At 42.6% G+C, this 12,367-nt stretch overlaps 1 protein-coding gene and 1 long non-coding RNA gene across 3 annotated transcripts in view; one reads left to right on the top strand and one right to left on the bottom strand.

Annotated features, from left to right (window-relative positions):
* Positions 1–12,367, bottom strand: part of SERINC5 (serine incorporator 5) — a 52,511-nt gene that overhangs the window by 29,321 nt on the left and 10,823 nt on the right. Inside the window, exons 1-2 of one of the 2 annotated variants that reach the window (XM_041120859.1) lie at positions 3,219–3,347; positions 514–681 (exon numbers count right to left, since the gene is read on the bottom strand). In XM_041120859.1, the coding sequence (XP_040976793.1) occupies positions 514–681; positions 3,219–3,332 (282 nt within the window). In that variant the 5' untranslated portion in view covers positions 3,333–3,347. Of the gene's footprint in view, positions 1–513; positions 682–3,218; positions 3,348–12,367 lie in introns of those variants that run through there. The other variant, XM_030004258.2, reaches the window with a different exon arrangement.
* Positions 4,966–10,578, top strand: LOC115336757. The gene is made up of 3 exons (XR_003921902.1): positions 4,966–5,047; positions 9,033–9,038; positions 10,567–10,578. It is a non-coding gene; the product is annotated as an uncharacterized LOC115336757 (long non-coding RNA).

Genomic DNA, 12,367 nt, shown 5'->3' on the forward strand with positions numbered 1-12,367 from the left:
CCCTGAAGAAAACCCCTTGTAGAGGATCCCCAGCACTGTGCATTGCAGTAGTCTGTCACACAGCACCAAGAACACAGAATTAAAATTATAAATGCAACATTTGAAGAGTTATTTTCTGATTTGCTGCTTCTGCTACTAAACAAGTTGCCAGAGATGAACTCAACGTCAGACTGAACCAATTTGTTCTACTATAACATGTTTCCTAACAGCCTCTAGTGACACTACCTGCGCAGCAAACCTGAGATGGGTTCACTGCAGTGGGTTTCTGCACGATGAGAAGAGGAGGGCTGCTAGTCCTGTGATCCTTGACTCTTCCTGTTGTGAAACACACTCGACGGGTGAGCAATTGACAGGAAGAGGCTGAGCATGGAAAATCATCCCATCCGGGTTTGGAAGTGGATGGGTGGAGGGAATTGACTGCCTCTTCTGAGGGAGTGCCCCTATACCTAAAGAGCTGTGGAAAGAGCCCCATTTGCTTTCACGGGCAGCAGTGGGTTCATCTCTCTTACTTACGTGCGTTTTCATTTCGTTAGCTACTGTTGTTGACATCATGACACAACAGATGATAGTCACCAGGATGAAGTAGAGCGCATACATGAAGCGGGTGCTGGTTGACTGTTTTATCTTGGGGCAGCATTTGCAGCACAAGGAACAAGCGGCAGTACCACAGCAGCAGGCCAACTGGAAAGTAAGACAAAAACCACAACGTCATTCCATCACCGCCTTTAGGTTTCCATTGCAAAAGTCAGACAGGGAAGCAGACTGTCTTGTTTATCAAAAGTCACTAGGTTTAAGCACATCAGTTTCTAGCTTTCCCACATGCTAAGGATGACAGTGTAGAGGATGAGGAGGAGCAGCTCCCAAATTCTTAATCCTGCTTTTTGCTATCTCTGTGTAGCTCACGGTCCTGACATCTTTCACCCAGCAGAACAGGCACTGCAGTGGTAAGGCTCTATTTCCTGTAATACACTCTCCCCCCTTTGTAGTGAAAACACAGATCTGCGCAAGAAGGGCACAGACTCCAAAATGGTTTGCTTTTTAACATACAGACAAAACTGTTTTGTGAGCTGGAGCTTTTGTTTCAAACAAGTGGTACAGATCCACTTCAATTCACCAGAACCATACTGTCCTTTTTAAGGTGCCCTTTCTAGTACACATGCAGACAAAAAAGCTTTTTTTTTTTCTAAAGAACTTTTTATACTACTAAAGAAAGACTTTGAGCAAATTAAAGGGGAGAGGGAAAACTGTTTTAAGACACACTTTGGGATAGTTGTGCTGAAGGCTTTATAAACAGACAACCGCTACAAAAACCCCCAAACTCAAACCAACAAACAAAAAACTACATTAACAGTTCTAAATATTTTGGTCAGTAGAGAAAGAATCTGGAAGAAAATGCTTGGCTTACTGCAAACAAAGCAAAAGATAGCTGAGCTTGAAGGACCCAAAATACAATGGCACCATCTTGTACTGAAGAAAGCCAAAGAAATGCAACTTCACAGTTATTTAGACACACTTGCAAAGGTGAAAGCAGTGATTCCCCATGCAAGATAGCAAGGAAAAAAAACCACAGCTGCAAGGAAAATAATACCAAATCACACTTCAGCTGATACCGTCTCCAATGTTTAAACATTATTAGAGACAGAATTCCTTGCGTATTTTAGTTCTTTTCTACCTGCAGCTGAGGGTCCACCAAGATAAAAACCAAGAAGCACAGCAAAAAGCACACAACTGACTTATTCAACAGGAAAAAAGGTACTGAATAAATCCTGAAAGAGATCTAGCTTGATGCTCGTTATTTCTTTGCTGTCAACAGTATCATTAACTTTCAAAGAAGCTAGATTGCCCTTCCCTGCCTTCTACTTTTAGAAAAGTCATATATAAAAATATAAATATAAGCCTTATTTTTATACATAAGGTAGCACTGTACTTGGCCAGGCCCTTCCTTGCCATAGGCAGCAGCTTCATATGGCTCCTGTGCTTAACCCAGCAGCTGCAACCACAGGAGGGATTTCTGGACATCAGCAGGCAGCCAGGAACACGGAACCTCTCTTCCAGGTCCCACTGCTGCCAGCCCAGAGCAACCTCACCCCTCAGCACCCCCATTTTCAAAGGGCTCCCTGCAGCTAGTGTGTGGCATAGGGGCGGTGCGCTGCCAGTGCCAGGGGCTCGAGCACACCAAAGCCGCTTTTTCCCAGTGTTTCCTCAGCCCTTGGAGGGGCCACGGGGATGTTCAGGGGACCTCTCTGCTTTCTAGCAAGCAGTTGTACAAGACGAATAGCTTTTCTTGGCCCCTGCCGAGGGATTCAGAATGCAGAAGTGCCACATTTGAGTTGTCCAGGCAAACTTCACTGGCTTGTATGTGTCTTCAGGTGCCAAACCATCACACACTGTTTTCCTCCCAGGACAATTCCTCTTCTGGCACCAACGACTGTCCAACCCGGAGAAGGGGGTTTCACATATGTGTTTGCAAACGCGCATATCTGCTATAACTCCAGAGAGTCTCACAACCAGACTGGTTGATCAAAGGGCCCCAAATCATGTTGAAGAAGTGTCCTGAAAAGACTCCCAGCTTATCATTTCCTTGCCATGACTATCTGCTGCAACACCCCGCAGAAAGAGGGTAGTGGACGGGCCCTTGCCTCCCTGGACAATGGCTCTTCAGCTTGCAGAAGACATGAAACTGGACAGTCCAACCCAGCTCCCACGCTGCCCTTCTCTCAGTTCACCGCTGGATCTCACGCCAGAGGAGACAGGGGCCTCAAAGCACACAGCTGCTAAAACTGCTGCTGCTGCAAAACAGAAATCCTCCCCAAAACACACAAAGCTCCAACTGTGGGGAATAGACAGAATGGGCTCATATTGGCACCAAAGCTGGAAATTAAAAATACTACGTGCATAAGCACAGTGTGCAAGTAGACTTCCAAAATAGAAGGCAGCGGTGGCTGAATGGCAATTTTATTTTTTATATGTAGTGAATTAAGTTAACTTTTACAGCACCAATACAAGTCCAAGAAGTAAGGAAGCTATGGCAAGTTACTGATTCAGCAAACAAATGGCATAATAACATTTCAAAACAAAAACATACCAGAAAAGTATAATCCATCCACTTCAGAATTGTGGAAAAAAAACCAAAAAACATTAAGACTAAACGTCCTTTCAGTCTGTATCGGCCAGATCCAAGGTATCCACAATGAACTTCAACTGCTGGCCATACTCACCATAACGTTAAAAGCTATAGTACAGAAGTAAAAAGGTATGCAGCTTTGGCATTTGTAAGGGGAACAACATTTTCCTAAGTCAGGTGCTAGAGAGCTCTGCCAGTGAAACCTCATCTACGTCCAGCAACATGTTTGCCATTCCAGTCCTGGGTCCCTGGAGCTGCTATTTAAAGCAACAAATACTTAAATAGAATATATAGCTCATTTATGCATTGTTCCACATTACTTAGAGAGACTTTAACAATAAGTTTCTAATACTGAGCAAGTACCCTATAAATAGGCAATATTTGTGAAAAGTACCAGTGTCTCCATCTTTTTTCAGATGCACTCCTTTAAGCACTCTGAATAGCCATGGAAACCACTGAAAGTTGGTTAGGTTATTCAGACACAGTCCCAAATTTGGTGGGGTTTTTTTCTGTTGTTTTTTTTTTTTTTTTCTTTTTTAAACTCTGGTTATGACTAACTACATTCCAGAGTGGGCTGCAATGAAATAGGTGTTATCCAAAAATAAATGAAAACAGTCTCTGTCCCAAAGAGTAAGATGCCGGCCACAACCTGCTGACCCGAGAGGTTTCAAAGATGTCTTTGGGTGACAGACTTCAAAGACCACGTATACAACAAGTTCTCTGTTAAAAGGTTGTGGTCAATGTGCAGCTAAACTACACAGTCCCTCCTGACGCTGGCTGGGCACGGCCCATCTTGCCTTGCCTTTGCCTTCTGACTGCAGCGAGGGTTTGCCTGGGGCTCAGGACCCACCGGTGCACAAGTGCAAGCCGGTAACAAATTCTTCCCGTGTTAAAAAACCAGGCTGTGAAAAAAAGCAAGTAATGTCACGAATCTTTTACAGATGTAGCTTATCATGAAACAAAAGCTCCTCCAAAGGATGGGTTCTGCAGAAGGAGGACACTGTGCAGTTTTCAGGACAGAAACAACCCAGACAACCCAAGGTCTGTGATCACTGCTAGCAGGCAGGCTGTAAAAATCCTGGTCTGTACCTATGGAGCTCCTTCAAAGTCCTGTGATCCTTCCAAGTCCAGGATCCCCAAGACCACAGTGCAATGGCATCCGAAAGTCAGGCTGCTCTGGCAGGAGTTTGTCATGCTGCAGCAGGTTTTGGCTTCAAGCCTTTCTCATCCAAAGGCTCCCACAAGTCAGGCAGCAAGTACAGCCACCTCAGCTCCCTCTCTAGCTTTACATCCCCTCACCGGGTGAACAACGCAGTCTGACAATAATTACAAGCGCTACACAAATATTTATGCTTTCCACAAATACTTACAATCAGCCGGCCCCCTCACGCTAACCCACCACGATGCCAAGCCTCCATAACGTAGGCCAGCCGCCTGCGTTGCTCGGTGCTACTCTTTTGGAGCTCAGGGAGGGTGCAGTACCAGTTTGCCTGAGGTCCTGAAACCTGAAAACCTAGCGTACTTGAAAATGGACTGCGCCACGATTTGAACTGCCTGGGTAACGGCTGACTTGATTGGTTTCCCAACAGCAGCCATGGAAAGCTGCATGGGAAATTTTTCTGTTAAAAAATATTCAAAGCACAGTTTCACAGACGTTTCTTCTGGTAGCCAGGCTGGCTCGATAGCCACTGGCTCCCCCCAGCCCTTCTCCCCTGCCAGTCACTCACTCACTCCTGTTGTCCGAAGAGCAGATTTGTTTCTCGGTGTGCAGCAAGCCAACAGTCACACACTCAGGAGAGACATTGTTTATTTCATATTTGCGCAAAGATGAGTGCTAGGTGTATGAAATAAACAATGTCTCTCCTGCGTGTGTGATTATTGGCTCGCTGCACACCGGGAAACAAATCTGCTCTTCGGACAACAGTTTTGGTGACCCAGATGGGACAGCCGTGAAGCCTTGCCCGGATCAACTTGCTGGCTACCGACAGGGAGAAGCTGCTCTTCAGACTCCAGCACGCGCCGACCTTTTGTTTTGGGGACTCCACAAGGACTCTCTCCGTCTGGAGCACGTAAGTGACTCAGAGGTGCAACGCGTGACTTGAGACGTTGCAAAGGGGCATATAAGATTATATAAAAGGTACTTCGTGCACGCTTGACAGTGACTACTGGAGGGCACGAAAGCGTGGATAAGAACGTTCTTTTTGGGTAACAATGTGGGAGAGGGATAAGGGGCAGGACAGTGTGAATCTCCCCTCTGCCCTCCATTAGGATGCATCCTGAACTACTGGCATAAGTTTGGTGGAGATCCCCTAAAAAAGAGAAAATTAAAAGAATACTGCCGTCAATGGTGGCCGACGTATTAACTGGATTATGGAGAAAAATGGCCAGAGGTGGGAACTTTGAATTATAATACTATTTTGCAAGTTATGTTATTTTGTAGAAAACGGGATAAATGGGATAAGACCCCATATGTGGATTTTTCTTCTGTAAGAAGTGATCACAAAATAAGAAAAAAGCGTAAATTGTTGATATCCGATTCAAATGTTTTGATGACGACAGAGGATAAAAAGAAATTGCCTCGATGTTGTTCTGCTTGTAGTATTGGGAAAAGGTGTTTGAAAGTGGACAACGAAGAAGAGGATGTGCAATTGATGGTTTTGATAATAGGGAAAGAAGCAGTGAAGGAAGTGAAGGATTTAGTCCTAGTGCGGGTAGAACTCAGGCACAGAATTCACAGGCAGAATCCTGTGATTCAGGCTCCGTTACGCCAGGCGGTGGGGCCGGACAGAATGCCTGTGTATGTGAAAGTCCCCTTTTCAATGTCAGTTTTAATGAATTGGAAGGAGTTGTATTGGGAAAATCCAGAAAAAATGTATCAGTCATTCAAAATGATAATTGAAAATCATAATCCAGGCTGGAAAGATATGCAAGTATTATTAAACACCTTATTTTCACTTGAGGAAAAAAGGATGGTGTTGGAGAAAGCTCGGGAAGAGAATGAGAAGATAAATGCTAGGGATGGTCCAAGTCTTTTTATGCCAGCACAAGAACCAGATTGGGATCCAAATACTAGTGTGGGCAGACCGATGAATAATCAGTATCAACAGTTGATATTGTACGGAATAAAATGTGGGGTGCCTAGACCTAAAAATCTTGTCAAACTATATCAGCTGGTACAAGGTGAAATTGAGGATCCCTCTGCCTTTTATGAGGACTGTGTGAAATTGCGCTGAAGTGGACTAATATGGATCCCAAGGATGAGGCTAACAGAATGACTTTTACTACTTTGTTTGTGCAGCAGTCAGCTCTGGATGTAAGAAGAAAGTTGCAAAAGGTGGATGGCATGTCTGGAATGTCAGTATCTCAGTTAATAGAAATTGCTTATAAGGTTTATAACAACAGAGAAGAATTGGAAAAAAAAGGAAGAACACAGAGAAAACATAAAGGAAAAGAAACAAAATGCTGCAGTTTTGGCAGCTGCATTCGCCCAAGTGCAAACCTCCTCTCAGGGAAGAGGTTTTCCGAAAGGATGAGGGCAGGGCAGAGGACAGAGAGCAGGAAGAAATATAGGGAGTAGAATCCGTTTGAGGAAAGATCAGTGTGCAACTTGTAAGGAAAAGGGACATTGGAAAAATGAATGTCCAAAGAAACAATCAACTGATCGGACACCCCCGTCTGCACCGGTTCTGGAGGCAGACCTGCTTATGATTGGTACAGAAGATTCAGACTGACAGGGACCAGGGGTTGAGAAATTAGTTTCCCCAGCTGAACCCCTGGTTTCAGTTAAGCTGGGGAATGAGACAGTTAAATTTCTAGTTGATACAGGAGCAACATATTCTGTACTAAATAGCTGTAAAGGACCTATGAGCAAATTCTCTATGTCAGTGATTGGTGCCACAGGAAACCAAGAAATCAGACCTTTCTTTCAACCGATTGTGAAACTGGAAACAAAATATTTACACATGAATTTTTGTATATGCCAGAATGTCCCCTACCTCTGGTGGGAAGGGATTTATTGAATAAATTGGGAGCACAAATAACTTTTGATCAGAATAAAGTCCGAGTACATATTCTGCAAAATAACACCTGGGAGGCACAAGTATCTGTGTTACAGGAATTGTCAGAAATGAAGAATGTTGAAAATAAGGAAGGACAAATTGAAGCCTCCTCTGAAATCATGAATGCAGTGATTCCTTTAGTCTGGGCAACTGAGAAACCTGAAGAGCCAAATCAGCAGAACCAGTAAAAGTGGAATTGAAACCAGGAGCAAAGCCGGTGAGACGAAAACAATACCCCATGAAATTGGAAGCTCGGGTTGGACTAGAGCCTATAATTAATAATTTTTTAAAATATGGACTGTTGCAAGAATGTCAATCTGAATATAACACCCTGATCTTGCCTGTTAAAAAGCCACATTCACAAGAGAATCAATTAGTACAAGATCTAAGAACTATTAATCAAATAGTGATTGATGTACATCCAGTGGTGCCTAATCCTTACACTCTGTTAACAACAATAGTTGATTCAAATGTTTATTTTACAGCTGGACTTAAAAGACGCCTTCTTTTGCACTCCATTGGATGATCAAAGTCAGAAACTGTTTGCGTTTGAATGGTAGAGCCCTGTAATGGGATGCAAAATGCAGTTATGCTGGACAGTGCTTCCTTGGGGATTCAAAAATAGTCGTACCATTTTTGGTAACGTATTGGCAAAAGAACTGGAACAATGGCAAGGTAAGAAGTCTACCACTACCTTGCTACAATACGTAGATGATATCTTCTTGGGGGCAGACACAGCTGAGGAATGTAAAGAGACACCTATTGATTTATTGAACTTTCTACGGTTGCCAGGATACAGAGTATCACAAAAGAAAGCACAAATTATGCAGAAAAATGGAATTTATCTTAGGTTTGAAATATCCCAAGGAGAAAAGAAACTGGGAGTTGAGAGAAAAGATGCGATTTGCCAAATTGCCGCCCCCCCCATCAAAAAGAGAACTCGGGATTTCTGGGAATGGCCGGATGGTGTCACATGTGGATACCTAATTTTGGATTAATGGCTAAACCTTTGTATGAAGCTGTGAAGGGACCAGGAGAGTTACTGGAATGGACTCCAGAATGCTGAAAAGGATTTGATGAAATAAAAAAATCACCCTTATGAGTGCTCCTGCCTTATGTCTCCTCAATTTGACAAAACCTTTTGAACTTTATGGACATGAGAGAGGACATCAGGCACTGGAAATGCTTGCATAAACCTTGGGAGACTGGAAAAGATCGGTAGCTTACTTTTCAAAACAATTAGATAAGGTAAGCTCTAGATTGCCAGGATGTCCCAGAGCAGTGGCAGCTGCTGTGTTGCTAGTACAAGAGACATGAAAATTGATTTTGGGACAGAAAATAACTGTTTATGTGCCACATGCTGTTGCAGTGGTGCTGGAACAGAAAGGACATCATTGGTTATCTCTGAGCGGGATGGTACAATACCAAGCAATATTACTTGAACAGGAAGATAGAGTGATGAAAGTGTCCAGTGCCCTGAATCTGGCATCATTATTACCTCTACATGAAAAGGAGGGATCGGCACACGATTGTCTACAAACTATCGAACAGGTATACTCTAGTAGTTCAGACCTGAAGGATACTGCTTTACAGAATCCTGACTGGGAGCTACTCACTGATGGAAGCAGCTTCGTTTTGAGAGGAGAACAGAAGGCTGGATATGCTGTTGTTACTTTAGAAGAAGAAATAAAAGCAAAACCACTGCCAGTGAATACATCTGCTCAAAAGGCTGTATTAATTGCTTCAGCTCAAGCCCTGGAATTATCTGAAGAAAAGTGGGCTAATATTTATACTGATTCAAAATATGCCTTTGGAGTAATACATGCTCATGGTGCAATTTGGAAAGAAAGAGGATTGTTATCTTCACAAGGAAACCCTGTAAAATACAGCAAAGAAATTATGAATCTTCTTGAAGCAGTTAATAAACCTAGAGAAATAGCAGTTCTACACTGCAAAGCACATCAGTCTGGACAAACTGTCTGTACCTGGACAAACTTTCCGTATCAGAAATAGTGTGGCCAGCAGGAGCAGGGAAGTGATCGTCCCCCTGTACTTGACACTGGTGAGGCCACACCTTGAGTACTGTGTTCAGTTTTGGGCCCCTCGCTACAGGAAAGACATTGAGGTGCTGGAGTGTGTCCAGAGAAGGGCAACCAAGCTGGTGAAGGGTCTAGAGAACAAGTCCTACGAGGAGCAGCTGAGGGAACTGGGGTCGTTTAGCCTGGAGAAAAGGAGGTTGAGGTGAGACCTTATCGCTCTCTACAACTGCCTGAAAGGGGGCTGTAGTGAGGTGGTGCTGGTCTCTTCTATCGAGTAACTAGTGATAGGATGAGAGGAAATGGCCTCAAGCTGTGGCAGGGGAGGTTTAGATTGGATATTAGGAAAAATTTCTTTACTGAAAGGGTTGTCAGGCAGCGGAACAGGCTGCCCAGGGGAGTGGTGGAGTCACCATCCCTGGAGGTGTTTAAAAAGCATGTAGACGTGGCACCTCAGGACATGGTTTAGTGGGCATGGTTGATGGTTGGACTCGATGATCGTAAAGGTCTTTTCCAACCTAAATGATTCTATGATTCTAATTAAAGGAAACAGAAAAGCAGATGAGGCTGCAAAAAGAATTGCTCTATCAGCAACAATGGAAACCTTAATTTCAAAAAGAATCTTAAAAATTGACACTCCTAAATACACAGAAAAGGAAAGCAAGTTGGCTGAATTGTTAAAGGGCATAAAGACTGCTGAAGGATGATGGGCAACTCTAACTGGACAATGTGTTGTGACTCCACAGAGAATGAAGGAACTAATGGAACAAACACCTAAGGGTACACATATGGGAACTCAGGCTTTAATTGAAACAGTGAAGAGATACGCTGGAGGGATTAATATGGTGCTGATTGCTAAAAGTGTTATACAAGGATGTGAGATTTGTGCCAAAAAAAATGCTAAGATCCAAACGAGACCCCCTCTTGGAGAGGTAAAAAGAGGTTTTACACCTGGGGAATACTGGCAAATTGATTTTTCTGAATTACCTAATTGCAATGGATATAAATATTTGCTAGTAATTGTTGATACTTTTTCAAGGTGGCCTGAAGCTTTCCCATGTCGCACCAATAAGACAAGAGAAGTGGTAAAAATTTTATTAAAGGAAATTATACCAAGATTTGGGGTACCAGAAAGGTTTTCTTCAGATCAAGGACCTCACTTTGTTGCAGAATTAGTTCAAGAGGTGTCAAGATTTTTACAAATTAAGTGGGGTTTACATACTCCATGGAGACTACAGTCCACTGGAAAAGTAGAAAGGATGACTCAGACGATAAAGAGACAGACTGGAAAATTATGTCAGGAAACTCAGATGAAATGGATAGAAGTTTTACCTCTAGCATTATTAAGAATTAGAATAACTCCTAGAGTTAGAGAAGGAATTAGTCCATTTGAAATTTTGTATGGGAAACCTTACACTATAAATTTAACAGGAAAAGAAACCCAGATGAACCTTAAGGGTGATCAAATTTTGAGTGATTATCTGTTTTCTGTAGCAAAAGTTCTTGCTTCTCTCCATAGGCACGTCCGACTGAGAGCTCCCGTGCCTTTGGATTCACCTGTACATCCATTTAAGCCAGCAGATCCGGTGTATCTACAGACCTGGGAAGAGGAGCCATTGACAGAAAAGTGGAAGGGACCTTGCCTTGTGCTACTGACTACAAACACGGCTGTGAATCTCCATGGAATTGATTCCTGGATTCATTACACCCAAAGAAAGGTGGCCCCTCCAAAGATATGCGAAGTTGAACAGGTACAACCTTTGAAATTCAAAATACGCAGAGACACATGAACTGTACTTGGATGGATATTAGATCAGTTTTACATTCAGAGTATATACAAGGAGAAATTTTCTTGGGTTATCTTTTAGGAATAACAGTAATACTGTCCTTATGGTTTTTATACAGGTACACTACCTTTTTAAGGCCTAGCAATAAAAGAAATATGGTGGTTATTTTTTCTCGTCTTCCCAAATAAGACAACTAAAGGGAACCAGGAAGGATGCCCTGAGTCTTGGAATCATAATCTTCATTTGAAAATGATTGAAAAAGCTATGAGAATAGCTAATCAAACAAGTTGCTGGGTGTGTACCCATTTTCCAGAACGTAGTGATAAGGGAGTACCCTTAGTGGGAATACCAATTCCTTTTAATACCTCCTGGAATAATTTGTGGATAAAACCAAAATTCACGGGAAAGAATGAAACTGACCTTCAAATTTGGGATATATGGGATTCCAATCTTTTGGATGTTAAATCTGTGACAATGAATAAGACTAAGTCATCTGGTAATGTTTCAGTAGGACATTACCCATACTGTGATTGGTCAATACAATTACAAAGAAAGAAACAGCAGGATGGCTATTGGAATGTTCCAAAAAGTAGCGGGTGGTATTGGTTATGTGGGAATAAAGCACAAAAGGCCCTACCTCCCAACTGGTTAGGAACTTGCACTTTGGGTGCAATTACTCCTAAAGTAACAGTAATAAATGAGATCAAAGCAAGATTATGGGTACTAACATATATGAGAAGATATCAAAGAAGCTGCAACCTGTTAATCAATCACCCTACTGGCTTCCATTCATTTGTGAGATGGTTCCTCCCTCGGTTAGGAGTTAGTGAACTTGAGAAGGCAATACTGAACATTTCTGCCCTTAGTGTGAAAATAGGGAATGAGACTACTGATGCCATTAAGGCTCTACAAGAAGAGGTGTCTGAGGCTGCTAATATAGCCATTCAGACCAGGATGGCATTGGATGTGTTGTTAGATTCTCAAGGAGATGTATGTATGGTAATTAACACCAGCTGCTGTATATACGTAGATCAGAGTGGAAGAATCGCTACTGATTTGAATGAAATCTGGCAACAAAGATCTTACATGAAATTCAAAAGGATGATACATCTTTAGGATTCAAAGAGACCTGGAGGTGGTTAACTTCCTGGTTCCCTGATTTAAGCTTATGGCTCAAGAGATTGTTGACTTTATTGATAATAATCTTGTTAGCTTTTGTGTGTTTATATGTACTTCCACAATGCGCCTGTAGGTGTTGCTTGGCAGCAAGCAACCTGAGGCAGAAATGAGAATTATCTAAGGAATACCCTTAGACAAGTCTCAAAGGGGGGGAATTGCTGAAGAATAACTCAGAGATTTAGA

The sequence above is a fragment of the Aquila chrysaetos genome, chromosome Z, assembly GCF_900496995.4.
Source record: "Aquila chrysaetos chrysaetos chromosome Z, bAquChr1.4, whole genome shotgun sequence".
NCBI lineage: Eukaryota > Metazoa > Chordata > Aves > Accipitriformes > Accipitridae > Aquila > Aquila chrysaetos.